Genomic DNA, 14,563 nt, shown 5'->3' on the forward strand with positions numbered 1-14,563 from the left:
GGATCAACTTCTCTTTATTTTATGTCTTTATTTATTTAATTATTATTTTAAAGGATTAGAGAAAAACACAATTTATGGTCTACTCCCAGTGCATCTGCTTTTGATAGATCTCAGAGTTACAACCTTTTCAATTATTTATACTTATCAATATAAGTGCGCAGAAAAACAGAGCAAAGTAACCATTGGAATGCCAGAGGACTTTTAAAGTAAGTGTGTGTGTGTGTGTGTGTATGTGTGTGTGTGTGTGTGAGAGAGAGAGAGAGAGAGAGAGAGAGAGAGAGAGAGAGAGAGAGAGAGTTTATGCATATGTGTATATGTGTATGAACATATCAGAAAGTTGGTTCTTAAGGTCTGAGTTTGAGATTACTGTTACTGTGGTTGTTTCAAAGAATATTACATCTAGCATCCTAATGGCTGCATTCTAGTATGATTTCCATTTTATGGACAGATGATAGAGTCCAGGACATTATGTTATTTTTAAAAATACTATCACAGGTTCTAACTTTTTACCTTATTTTTTTCTCACTTCTGCTAAAGAAGAAAATCAATATGTGTTATGGTACATGATCAACTATGAATATCATTCAGACAACATCTGAGGCACTTTAGTGTGTGGTGGGAAGAACACCAGACAATTCCTGCTCATTAGTCCCAAGGTGGGATGACTTGGTAGTCTAAAGATATAAAGGATAATCAGACTATTTTCTAAACGTAATTCCCATTTGGTGCTTAAGTTCTCAACTGCAGTAAATCTAGTCTCTGAACCTTTACAATGACATGACTGTGTGGCAACTTTTCCATCCTCGGAGCATCTTAAGTACCAATATGTGTGTGAGTGAGAGCTCAGCCTGGTAGCAAAGACATGTATTTCCAGATTCTCAGGGAGCTGATACAGAAGAATCACAAATCCAAGTCCTTCCTAAGTTACAAAGTGAATTCAAAGCAAGCCTGGTCAACTTTGTAAATTTTTAGTCTCAAAATTGAAAATAAAAGTGAGGATTTAGAATATTGGTTCAGTGATGAGTACTTATTAAGTTTGAACTGTGTTCAATTCCCAATGCTAAAAAGAATGTCTGTATAGAGAAAAGGGACCTAATTTCCAAGGTGGTATACTTTTTGGTACCTCTTTAGCACCCAAAGAATACTTCCAGATTTTCATTCAACAAGATTTTTAGTTGCTTTCTCTAATATAAGTGCATTTGCATAACTCTTATTTACAACATTTTGTATTTGCCTGTGACCTATAAGTCAGGACTTCTTAAGGTCAAATATAGACACACTCACATTTTTGTTTTGTCTACATGTTCCTTCTTTGCTTCTTTCCTATAAGACAAAGCTATACTTTTTAACACAATACACGTAATCCATTAAAGCCAGGCCACTACCACCATAGATAGCCATTCTTTCCATATATACAATATAAACTATAGGCACACTGATTTCTCGTTGCTCCCATTTCTGTATGCCCTTTTCTACGTGGTGAAATTCTTACTGCTATTTAAGCTCTAGGTAAAATGCCACCTTTGATGTAAAGTATTTCTTAACCTTACCATGCAGAAAAATCTTTTTTTTTTCCTCATCATGATGCCTCTTTTATACTTTTTCCTATTCTGGCCCTTTTCAGAATTGTTTCTCTTCTAAAAAATGGGAGCAAGGCCTATGTTCATTGTGTTACCTAAAAACAAGTATTTGCCAATGGAAGTGTGGTTAATAGATGAATAAAACATCAGTCATATATGTTTTTGTAAATGAATTGATTGGATGTCCCAGGTATAAACACTGATGTCTACATTCAGGCAGAGCTGATTCAAGGACATGCTAGAATGGTCTGGACCAAGGAGAAAGCAGCATAGGAAAGTTTGAAGCTTAACAGGGATTAAGGATAGTGACTCACTCATTCCACCAGCCCTTAAGAAGCTTAGACTCTATGACCAGAGAGAAAAATATATTTATTGTTTTTTTTTTTTTTTTTTTTTTTAGCTCAGTTACTGTTCTTAAAAGGGAAACTGTAGTGTGTATTTTGGGCCACTGATAATAAATTCACTTTTCTATTATTTCTCTATAGCCCGTAAGCTGAAAAAACTTGGAAATCTGAAACTACAGGAGGAAGGAGAAAATTCCAATGCCAGCAGCCCTACTGAGGACCCATCCCAAAAGATGACAGTGTCACACGTTGAAGGCTATGAATGTCAGCCTATCTTTCTTAATGTCCTGGAGGCCATTGAGCCAGGAGTGGTGTGTGCTGGACATGACAACAACCAGCCTGATTCTTTTGCTGCCTTGTTATCTAGCCTCAACGAGCTTGGCGAGAGACAGCTTGTACATGTGGTCAAGTGGGCTAAGGCCTTGCCTGGTAAGGAAAATGAGGATGTGGGATAAGGGATATCATAATTATTGAACGGTTCTTTGGCCTAGGTGCTTGTTAACTTGTGCAGCCTTCAATGTCACGCTATGGAGAAATGATTTTCACAGAAAAAGTCCTACTTTAACATTGAGGGAATTGAGACTCAGAAAGCAAGAGAAAAGATAGCTTGCCACTCCCCCTCACCCTTCCACTAATGCACAGAATTTATTCTTTTTTTTTTAAAACATCAAACCACATATCTTACAGCTACAGCTACATAAACTTCAAGATATTCTTTTATGGAAGTTCCCTCTAGAGGTAGTATTAAGCCTGAGCTATCTCACAAGAATTTTTCTACGGTAAGGTAGAAAGAAAGCCGGAAGTCTGAATACTTGGGTTTGAATCAAATCCCATTTGTGATCCTTTACCCTTCTGAGACTGGTGATGATGTTACTTCTCTTGGGAAATCTCCAGTAATGAGTGGGAACTACCTTACTTAAGCCATCGGTTACTTAAACAAACCTTATTCTTTAATGATAATAGATTAGGAAAGTTTTAAAGATCTTTTATCTATGCATTCACAAACATCTCTTTAGCAAACAAAGGGTTTATTTTTTAAAAAAATTTACACAGATCCAAGAGACTCCATTGATTCAAAGCTAGAATCTTTGCTTAATCTTCAAAACTTCTTCATTTTGTTTCCCTCAGTACTTCCCCCAATTAAGTCATAAGCTACTAGGCGTTGCCATACACTTGTGTGGCTCTTGGGAACTCATTTTGGAAGGCACTGAAGCATATGCTCTTTAACGATTCTCCTAATCCCAGATTATATGATTCAAAGATTCTTTTGAAATATCAACAACCAAGTCTCCTCCTGTCAAGTCAAAGATTAACTCACCTTTTAATGAAAACTGCTATTCAGATAGAAATTTATAGTGAAAAAAAAGCAGTTTTCTGATTCATCTATAGTAAGAATTGCATATGAAATAGATGCTCCTTCCTCTGTTTTACATAAAATTAAATTCTGACATGGCTGTGATTATCTTATAGTTAAAGATAAAAGTGCATGCATTTGTTCCAACAGACAGACAGCCATAAAATAAAATAAACACAACTTGAGCCCAGGCTCTCCAAGTTTCAAATCACATGCCAACCTGTGAATTCTAGCCTATGAAGTCTGTGTAATGGCCCTCCATTTCTGTCATTTTGGGCTTTACAATGAGGGGCCAAAACCTCCTAGAAGACCACATGAATCCTATAATGGGCTTTCTACTTTTGAAAACATTGCATGTTGATTGTCAAGAACTCATTTTGTGTTTCTAACTCACGAGGCCTCAGTCCCAGCTTCTAAAACTTCCTTACTATTTTCTGATATCAGAAAACTGAGTTTAAGTAGCCAATAAGATTACTGGGCAGGAAGCCCAAGGACTGTTGCTGGATATGCACTGTGCCAAAACTGAGAGCTCACATGGGGAGCAAGAATACAAACAAAAAAAAGACATTATTATCATTTATCCAGCTGGCTGTCTTGATGCCATTTTTAGAGGAGATTCTCAACTTCCAAATATTTAACATGTCTCATTTTATATATATGAGTCTCAAAAATGATCCTGTTATATCTATTTCACACACCACAGCTCAAAGAAGTTAACTAACTTACTGCATTAGTTACTTTAAAAAATGGAACCAGAGCTTGAGCTCAAATACTTTTATTTCTAATTAAGTCATCTTAGAAATAACCTAGTACAGACAGCCAAGGCAGAATTTCTTTTACCTGGAAATACTGGCTGCCCATGGTTCAACCCTTAGCATGGGGAACCTTCTATCATTAACGAATCTGCAAGCCAAAATCAGTTAAGCGTCTGTCTTTCCGGAATAAATGACCTCTGACACTGAATCATTTAGAAGAATAGCTCATAAAGGAAACTGATTACTGCATTCAGAAGAATGGCTATTCAAATTGTCCATTATCACCTACTAGTTCACATAATTTGCACATTCAACATTTGAGTTTCTGTCCTATACAAGAACCTAGTCAGAAGAATTTTGTTGTTCATTTTCTGTGATGGTGATAATATCTGGAAATTTTCTTATAAGGTGGCTGGCACATTAAAATTATATTTAAAAATTGGAGACCCTTGATTGTCGATTGTATAGACACCCTATATTTAGAATCAGATGGATCTAGATTGGAATTCTAGCTATGAACTAATACATAACCTTGAATAAATCACAGGACTTTAGGAAGCTCTTTCCTCATTTTTTGGAGTTGGTAGAACACTTTGAGAACTGTCATCAGTGTAGAGTTTACATATAAAGAAAACCTAGTACAGGAGGTGAAACACAGTAGCTGCTCTCTAAATCATAGCTTATAATTATGATGATTGGATGTTAAAGCTATAACTTTCATTAAGCTCAATCTAAATTGCCACCAGCCTTCCGTAGAGCTCATACATTGACACTCTGGTTTGAACTCTCTTCTTTGAAATTTTTGGCTGGCTATTGCACTGGAGCAGCAAAAATTTCCAGGCCTTGTTTTTCACACACTGCCCCAGACTAGACATGAGAATAATATACTTCCAGTAGTGTAGATGATTGCCAGTAATAATGTTGATTAGATTCTAATAAGAAGAAGAAAAAAAAAGAAACACCATCTACTCCTTGGTTGTGTCTCAAAACCTGAGCATAATTCCTCTGTATTTCATCACAACAGTCTAACACTGCCTAAGACTATAGTTTCCCCCTGTCTTCTCTTATTACACAAGCAGTCTGGACAGGCTACTTCAAAGGTGGTGCAGGAAAAGAATAGTCAAGTATTACAACCAGAATTACATTGTTGGTGTGTACATAAATATTGTGTCTGAGTGCTAAGCAGCTCTAAGTACTGTTAGTTAGTATTGCAGCCTAATTGAAATGCCTGCTTTTCACCTTTTTGTTAGTTATCTGGTGTTGGAGAGTGGGGCAAGCATCTGTATAGATAATTTTTTGATATCAAGACAGTTTAATACTCTCCCCTTCAGTACCTTCAGATTCACACGTTTCACCAGAAAATCAAAGCTTACTAACCACAGTTTTTTTCTATCTACTGTATCACAGATGCTCAGGGTTGAAACTCTCAGGATTCTTTCCCAATGAGAACCTTAAATGCTGCCTCATTAAACCTGGCCTCTTGTCTTCTATAGGAAAGAGTCAGACCCAGGGCTTCTATACTATACAATGGTTCCAGGAGAGAAAGTTTCTGAAATTTGAGACTGCAGCCAGTCTGTCAATTTGTCAGTACAATGAAGAAAACCTAGAAACTAAGATTACCAAGTGCAGTGCTATGAAGACCTCTAGAATAGCTTTATGACTGGGAGAATTGAAACCTAAAACAAAATGAAAATGGAAGGGGGTGAGTGAGCAGAGAGCGTTTTGATAGTGAAGACCTCACATAGCTCATAGCTTAGAAAATGCTCAGCCATATTGACTGCATGACCTTGGGCAAGTCATATAACTGTCCTAATCTTTAGGTTCCATGTTGATAAAATAAGCATTATCTAGGATGCCTGTCGTCTAGGGTCATTCATATCAATTGAGAGCAATTCACAGATGCTTGCTCTAAAATGAAAGAAATATTCTTAATGATAATTCTGAGTTTGTGGGAGAAAAATAATTGATGCACTGGTAGGGATGAGCTAGGAGTAATACTTTAAAATTTTTAACTATGCAAAGAATTAGAAAATTCCAGGAAAACTTGACAATATATACTCTACATATGTGTTATTACAGACTTAGGGAAGCCATTTGGAAGGAGCCAAATTCCCGTTCTATAAAAGTGAATGAAAAGTATTTAGGACTCATACCTCATCTGTCTAATGTTTTTCAAGTGCCCAGTCAAGTATCTGGGCTATGCTATGTGTTAGGGCAGGGGCGGAGATAAATAAGAAGATAAGCTTGATGTCTTATAGAGAAGAAAGATGTGTCCATTTATAAATCCCAACATTCTGAACTAAGTTCTTTAGTCAGCTAAGCTACTTCAGGGTCCACGAAAAAGTAAAGAATAATCATGGGCCAATGTCTTTGAATAATTTGTAAAATGCTTCACAGAGGCATTTGAAATATAGGTGAAATATAGGCATTTGAAACACAGTTGAAATATAGGTGAGTGTTTCATCATAAGCAAAGCCATCTGCCTGGGTAGAAGCCTAGCAAGACATGAGGGATTCAACAAATTGTAATTTTTAAAGAAGGGATGGGACCCAATTTATCAGAAGGCCAGTGACAAGAAATTAACCTAGTGAAACAGGTCACAGGGAGCCTGTTTCTGTATAACAGAAGCAGCTTTGGTGTAGCAGAAGGGTATAAAACTAGGAGGGTCAGATTTAAGTGGGGGGGGGGAAGAAAGCATGGGGTACAAAGAGATTCATGAGGAAAAAAAGCCTAAAAGGGGAGCATAAAGAAAGCAATGTATTAACCACCTCCCATAATTTGCAGATCTGTAAGAGTATCCCTCTCGCAGGATTGTGTCATGGCCAACATCAAATTACAACTGGAAGACAGCTTTGTAAAGTGAGAAGGGCTGTCCACGTAGGAGAACTGGCAATTAAAGCAAATCTTGCCAAAGGTGTAATGATTAAGAATGTGGACTTGGGAAATCTGTCTGCTAGATACAACCATATAACCTTCAACATATTCCTGGGCTTCTCTGTAACTCGTTTTCACTGATGCAGAGTGGGGATAATAGGCATACCTATATTATTCCCAGTGAAGAATAAATGACTAATAGAAGTAAGAGGCTCAGAAAAGAGTCAGCTCATTATAAGTAGTGTTCGATTGTAACTCTCTTTTGATGCCATCATGATCTTACTGGAAGAGCTCAACGAGAGAGAATGGGTCCCCACCATACAGAGTTTTCTACTCTACCACCCTTCTGTCAACAGCCAGCAGTGACGTTCTTTAGGGCTCCTCAGAGGCTGTGTGAAGGCCAATTATTCACCAAAGCAGAGGCCCAGACATAATCCTTCCCACCAGTAGCAATCTGACTTTGTCTCTGCCTCATCTTCTCCAGGCTTCCGCAACTTGCATGTGGATGACCAAATGGCAGTCATTCAGTATTCTTGGATGGGACTCATGGTATTCGCTATGGGTTGGCGATCCTTCACTAACGTCAACTCCAGGATGCTCTACTTTGCTCCTGACCTGGTTTTCAATGAGTAAGTACTCCTGGGATGATCTTTTTTGCCCCTTTGCTACCACTGAGGAAGTCCATCAATCATTATCTATAGAACAATTGCTTTCATGCCAGGACTCTGCCCATGAGACATGTCTTTTAGGATGTGGGAGGTATGGATCAACATAAAACATTGGTCTATTAAATCTATTTCTTAAGTAGATGTTACTGAAGAGTAACATCTTCTTTCTTTGGATGAGAAAGAAAAGAGAAAGGACCTGAAAGGAAAGTGTGAGAAAAGGAATAAGAAGGGGAAGAAAGGAAGGAGACAGGCTAGGCTAGGGATCCCATTTTCATTCCCTTTCCCCTTTTCCCTGATAGTGATGGTGTTCTCAGCATCTGTCATCTGAGATTTTGCAGTGGCACTGTGAATGGAGCTGACCTGAATAACTTTCCCAAGAACCTTGAGCTAGTTTCATTACAGAGAATTTTTTCAGTGAGGGCACGAATTAAGCTTCCTCCTCCTTTGGGCCTTTAAATAAAACTCACGGGCCCGTGGTTCCTTTAAACATAGCACTGCCATGAAAGGCAGAGTAAGTGTCCCCAGCTGCTCTCTTTCAACCTAGCCAGCCCTGGTAGTCAGAAGCTAAGAATAGCCACTAGGATTTTGGTTTCCAGACCTTCCAACAGTTACCTACAATGCCATCTTCTGGGGAAGACTTTGTAAAGCCCCATAACTATTCATTGCCTACCCTTAAGACCCTGCTTATCTTGATTGAATCAACTCCTTAGGTACTAATGCCACCTTTTTTAGAACCTTGAGACCCTTTGGAGTTCTCTACCCTGATCAATTTCAAACATTCCTTGCCTTCTCACTCCTGGGCACCCTGCCTCAGCTTTTAAATGAGGTCTTATCCATCTCATGAGAAGATACCTTGGGACTTCTGAAGGTATCAGGCTTAGATCTATCAAACCACAAAGGTCCTAAAACAAAGCACTCTTCCATTTGTAGAAACCCACTGCATTATAGCCATCGGAATCCCTACAAATATCTAGACCTCTTTCTCAACATAGATGCTGTTCACATTTTGGAATGAGGTTTTCATTGTGCAACATGTTATGCAATTTTGCATTTAGTCTCTCTCATACCTACTTGATAAGTAAGGTTTCAGTCATTTTGACAGCGGCCTGCCCCACTACATTTTTATTGTCCAATGGGAAGGCAGCACTCTCCAGTTGACAATCATTAATTGCTATCACCTGAGGCCCAGGAAGATAGATGGGGACTTGGGGCTGGAAAAACCCATGTGCAACTCTATGAAATGCCACCCCTATTCTCAGTAAAGTTTTCTTCATTCTTTCCTTCTTTGTGTAAATCCTATGTTGTAAGGATAATGGTCTTAAATTCTAGCTCTATAACCATGGGAAAATTGCTGCAGTTTTCTGAGTCATACATCTCTCATCATAGAATGATGAATAATATAACAGTACCTTCCTAACACATGATTAACTAAGCACTTACCATGTGCCAGGTACTATGTTCAGTGTTTTCTGATCTTCTAGTCTCCTTTTCTCTACTCTTTTTATGGCAGCCTACTTCTGCTTTTTGTGAATTCCATTCCTACCCTTATTTTTACCCCCTACTGCCCTTCCTTTTCCCTTCCTTTAATCCTCTCCCAACTGTTTCTCCCACTTCTTGTTTATTTCCTCTTTGAATTCCTTTCATTGATTATTCCTCTTCTTTCCAATCCAGTCTCTATCTTTTCTGTCTCAGGGGCCTGCAGCAATATTCTAGGATTCTTTATGCCAGGACCATGATTTCAAACACTGCGGTGTTGACATCAACAGAGGCGCGGAAATACAATGGAGCCGGAGGAGAGCCAGGCTCCAGGGGCAGCAGAACTTACTCAAATGTCCTCTAGGGTAAAAGAGCTTAGAGCAGCATTGTTCTGCTCAATTGACTTGTGATACCATCTAAACACTTCCCTTGTCCAGTTGGATTTCAGCCTGGATTGAATAATTCGCCACCTGCTACCTTCTCTCCTTCTCTAGGGCAGCCAAGGTCTCTATAAGATAGGTTGCAGAGCTTCTGCTCAGGCAATGACAAGCCTGCTCAGCCTGTGCCCCGGGCTTGAAAACTAGAATATCAAAACATAGCCTTTATAGTCCATCTGGGAGGTCTTTGTCCTCATCACTTAGGCAGTTAGGCTGGTGTCAAATTCCCCTTCCTTTTTTCACATGCTACAAATTAATTCTCTCTCTCTCTCTCTCTCTCTCTCTCTCTCTCTCTCTCTCTCTCTCTCTCTCTCTCTCTCTCTCTCTCTCTCACACACACACACACACACACCACACCACCCACACACACACACACACACATCTCATCTACTAGGTGGACCTACTAGTTGGAGATACTGTGTCTTTTCTTAGAGGCTTGCCAGAGCCAGACATGGAACAGAGAGGTTGCCTCCATCCTGAGGCTGTCCGATCCTTGGCCACGTACCCATATAAATTATAGGTGATAATGTGATAATCTGTTCACAACTCACTATAAGAAAACAGCTCACAGATGTTTACAACTCCCAAAGTGTGGTGAGGAACAGCCAGTCTGTGAGGGAGTGGGCTCGAATCTGCAGAGGTCATCGAGAATAGACATTACAAAACATCCCTAGCTCATTTAGAAGCACTGGAAGTTATTGTGAAAGGACAATGTGCAATTTATATCTATTTCTAGGTGTTTTTAAAGAAATGATTAAATTTCTATTGCTGGAAATGGCAGGCAGGGGTGTTGACAAGATAAACACCTGTGGCCACTTACAAATCCTGGCATTCTTACATTAAGAGCAGATTGTCTGAGTAGTCTCTGAAAAATCCTGACATGGGCTGCCTAGATGGCCGCTTCTAGCTCTGGCTGTAGCTGAGATCCTAGCACTGTAGTCAGGGAGACCATGTGCCTGCCCCATTGTGTTCATTTGGTTTTGCTTTCCGGTCCCTGACTCAGGAAACCGAAAGGAAATGCAGACCTGGAAATTCCATGTGCTAAATCATATCCTGACCAGGGAAGATGAGTCCTCATCTGGATATCAGAAGTTTGGGGCACAGGGAGAACAGCATAGTTCCTTGTCACTGAAGTCCTAGCAGAGCAAATAGTCAGTTTTTCTTGGAGAATCTTGCGTGGGAGGGACAACAAGAAACATTTTGTGTGGACTGGCTAGAAGCTTCCCCTCATTTTTTTTTCCTTTTCATCTGTGTCTCTTGCTTAGGTACCGCATGCACAAGTCCCGGATGTACAGCCAATGTGTCCGCATGAGGCATCTGTCCCAAGAGTTTGGATGGCTCCAGATAACCCCCCAGGAATTCCTGTGCATGAAAGCACTGCTACTCTTCAGCATTAGTAAGTGCCTGGGGCTGCAGAGGATGCCACTGGAAGCACATAGGCTCCAGGAGGCCTACATTTGCCACAAAACTGTTATGAAGGAGAATGCACATTCCCCTTCTTCTCCCTCTCCCTTCCTCCCTCCGTCCTCCATATCCCTTCAGCATCCTTCTCTTCACAAAGACCAATTTTATGTGTTGAGATCGGTTTCATTGGTAGAATTTGGACTCTCAGACTCTCTACTCTCATTCCCTCATGGAGATGAGGCCTTTTAAGGAGGTTAGAAGAGGCCTTTGAAATTTCCTATAGCCTCTAATGAAGAACTAGGCACCAGCTACCTTGCATTCCTTGCAGAGTACAGTAGGAGAGAATCATCTTCCGTGGGACATTTCCTCTTCTAACAACCAAAGGAGGCTGATGTGAGCAACTAAGACAGGCCTCACTTGGCAGCCAAAGAATCTTTCTTGAATGTCTCCTCTCAGCAAAATGTAATGGCGCAGAATGGAGGCATTTGGTATTTGATAAGCCAGGTTTTCTTGAATGTATAAATCACAGTTGGATGGAGAACAAAAAAGTTGGGACCTGAGAAATGGGTACATGGAACAACTAGTAAGAAAAGAAAAAGTTCAGTCCATTTTACCTAGCTGCTTCCATGTTAGGAACAGAAAAGCAATCCTTTACTCTGAAGGCCCCAGGCACAGGCTTCAACTGACAGAAAACCAAATAGATGGTTCCCTCTGTGTGGGGGTGGGGGGTAAGCTTTGTGGTCAGAAAACTTGGTGCTTTGTTTAACGCTCTTTCGTGGGCATGCTTCCCCTCCCCATTCTGTCTTCATCCCACATCAGTTCCAGTGGATGGGCTGAAAAATCAAAAATTCTTTGATGAACTTCGAATGAACTACATCAAGGAACTCGATCGTATCATTGCATGCAAAAGAAAAAATCCCACATCCTGCTCAAGGCGCTTCTACCAGCTCACCAAGCTCCTGGATTCTGTGCAGCCTGTAAGCAAACTACAGAGGGTGCTTTATCAGGGAGAGCAGCCTGATAGAGCCCAGTGATAATAAGCTCCTCTAGGGTCTGGCACCACCTGTTGGGAGGTGCTTCCATTTGCCTCTGGCTTTGAGTATGGTCCAAGAAGAAAATGCAATGGAGAAGAAAGGAACACAGGTCACAGTGTCCCAGCTGGATGTTGTGAAAGGGGTGGAGGAGTTGGGTTGCAGGGAAGAAGCTTAAGGCAGATGAGTTCCCCACGCAGACAAAACAGGTCTAGATATTGTTTCTTCCTCTTTTCCTTGAGTCATGTACATGTGAGTTTGCCTCTCTCTCTCTCTCTCTCTCTCTCTCTCTCTCTCTCTCTCTCTCTCTCTCTCTCTCTCTCTCTCTGTCTCTGTCTGTCTCTCTCTGTCTCTCTCTCTCCCTCTCTCTGTCTCTCTCTCTCTGTCTCTCTCTGTCTCTGTCTCTGTGTGTGTGTGTGTGTATGTGTGTAGAAGGAGGAAAAAGGAAACGTAGAGTGGGAAGGAGGAAGGTAGAAAGACTCATAAAAGGAGTTTGTGTGTATATATAATGGAGGAGAGGAGGAGAGGAACACTCGTTCCTAAGTCAGAGGACTTGAAGTAGTGAAAACCATCTCTAGGAGCCCTTAGACAAACAAATGGGTAGACACACACACACACACACACACACACATACACACACACACACACACACACACACACACACACACACACTAGCTGGGCAGGGTCAAGGATAGGCAAAGGGACAAAATGCTAAAGGTACTGGAATTCTGAGGTGGGAGGAGAGCTGGGCAAAAGCCAAGTTTTTATTAAGCCAAGTTTACTCTGCCTCTCCTTCTCCCTACAGATTGCAAGAGAGCTGCATCAGTTCACTTTTGACCTGCTAATCAAGTCTCATATGGTGAGCGTGGACTTTCCTGAAATGATGGCAGAGATCATCTCTGTGCAAGTGCCCAAGATTCTTTCTGGGAAAGTCAAGCCCATCTATTTCCACACACAGTGAAGATTTGGAAACCCTCATACGCAAACCCACCTCGTTCCCTTTTTCAGATGTCTTCTGCCTGTTATATAACTCTGCACTACTTCTCTGCAGTGCCTTGGGGGAAATTCCTCTACTGATGTACAGCAGTCATGAACATGTTCCTCGGTTCTAGTTCCTGGGCTTTTCCATCTTTCTTTTTCTCCTTTTCCCCCTCTTTCACTCTCCCATGGCACATTTTGAATCTGCTGCCTGTTGCGGCTCTTGCCTGTGTTTTGAGTTGTGTTGTATCTCTTTGAATCTGTGATGATCCTCATGTGGCCCAGTGTCAGTTGTGCTTGTTTCCAGCACTGTGCTGTGTGCCAACCACGCAAATGTTTACTCACCTTATGCCATGGCAAGTTTAGAGAGCTATAAGTATCTGGGGAAGAAACAAACAGAAAATGAAAAGCCAAAAAAAAAATACTAAGTTTGTTTCTTCACGGTATATAAATAAATACATAGGATTCCCAAAGAAGCCAACAGTGACTAGAAGAAAGTAAAGCTCACAGCTCCATGAGGAGTCACTGTTTTTCTTCATCCTGTCTCTCTGCGGGAAACTTCAGTTGTTGCTAATGGCTATTGCCATTAAAGAGCAGGATGACCCTGAAGCTTACTGATAGGGTAGAGAGAAAAGAGGACAAGGAGGACAGATGGATAACCATTACCTCCCCACAGCCTTTGTCCCTGAGTGCTAGAGTGCTCAGTTGCAGTGAAATTCATTGTTCTGAAATGTGCTTCTTGTTTGAAAACTTGTCTGCATGTGAATGCCTCCTCCTTCAAATCCTTTTCTCTCTCACCCTCTGCTTCCATCCTCAATTGACTTTCGACAGCTTTTCTCAGAGCTTTGAACTAAATGTTCTCTTTAGCCAAAACTTGGCCACTTCCACTGATGTTAGGTCAGTGAGAAGAAAGCAGAAAGATCTGACTCTTTGGAAGGCTCCATTCAGATCTGTGTTCATATTTCCATGCATGAGCCATAGAAGAGCTTTACGGCTGGAGTCAGAGGAAAAAGACGTGATGGTTTAGCCGTTCTCCCTTCGGGGCAGTGAATAGTTGATCACTTAGTCCAATCATCTTTTCCTCTACTTTTAAAGGATATACAGACTCCATGCAGTCACATTCTTTCTCCATAGTTCTTCTGTGTTCGGTGGGCCTGAACTTCACCACAAAGCATTTAAGCCATGGTGGTAAAACTTGTTCCCTTCTTTGGGCATGTTTGTAAACACTGCTAAGAACTCCCTCCTACCACCACCACCACGAGGCTAGCCGACCAGCAGCCACAGCATCTATGTTTAGATGTCAACAGTCTAAAAGACATCTCACTCAATGTCTTTCAACAGTCCGATTTCTGGAGCCCTTAGACACATTGGAAAGAAATTATCAAAGGGACCAGACAAACTGGAGATCTTTCCCTTGTCCTCCAGAGACTATATACTCCTACCAAGTGGAAAAATGTCAATTTCCTCCTCAGAGCAACTAAAGGGGCTACCCAGACCATGGTGGAGGAGAAAACTAAATAACTAACCAGGTTGGAAATAAAAAAACAAAGACGCTAGAACCAGACAGCATACAGTGCTCTCCTTCCCATCCAGCATACCCACCGGCAGAAATCATGGAGAGCGAAGGCCAGAAGAGAATGCAGACTGCTGACATCTTCAGAG

At 40.9% G+C, this 14,563-nt stretch overlaps 1 protein-coding gene across 1 annotated transcript in view; it reads left to right on the forward strand.

The window, feature by feature from the left end:
- Ar (androgen receptor) overlaps positions 1 to 14,072 on the forward strand; it is a 167,313-nt gene extending 153,241 nt beyond the window's left edge. Inside the window, exons 4-8 of the mRNA XM_051142056.1 lie at positions 2,066 to 2,353; positions 7,392 to 7,536; positions 10,754 to 10,884; positions 11,712 to 11,869; positions 12,729 to 14,072. Coding sequence (XP_050998013.1) covers positions 2,066 to 2,353; positions 7,392 to 7,536; positions 10,754 to 10,884; positions 11,712 to 11,869; positions 12,729 to 12,884 — 878 coding nt within the window. The 3' untranslated portion in view covers positions 12,885 to 14,072. The remainder of the gene's footprint in view (positions 1 to 2,065; positions 2,354 to 7,391; positions 7,537 to 10,753; positions 10,885 to 11,711; positions 11,870 to 12,728) is intronic.
- The last annotated feature ends 491 nt before the right edge of the window (positions 14,073 to 14,563 follow it).

This window comes from Acomys russatus, chromosome X (genome assembly GCF_903995435.1).
Source record: "Acomys russatus chromosome X, mAcoRus1.1, whole genome shotgun sequence".
Classification (NCBI taxonomy): Eukaryota; Metazoa; Chordata; class Mammalia; order Rodentia; family Muridae; genus Acomys; species Acomys russatus.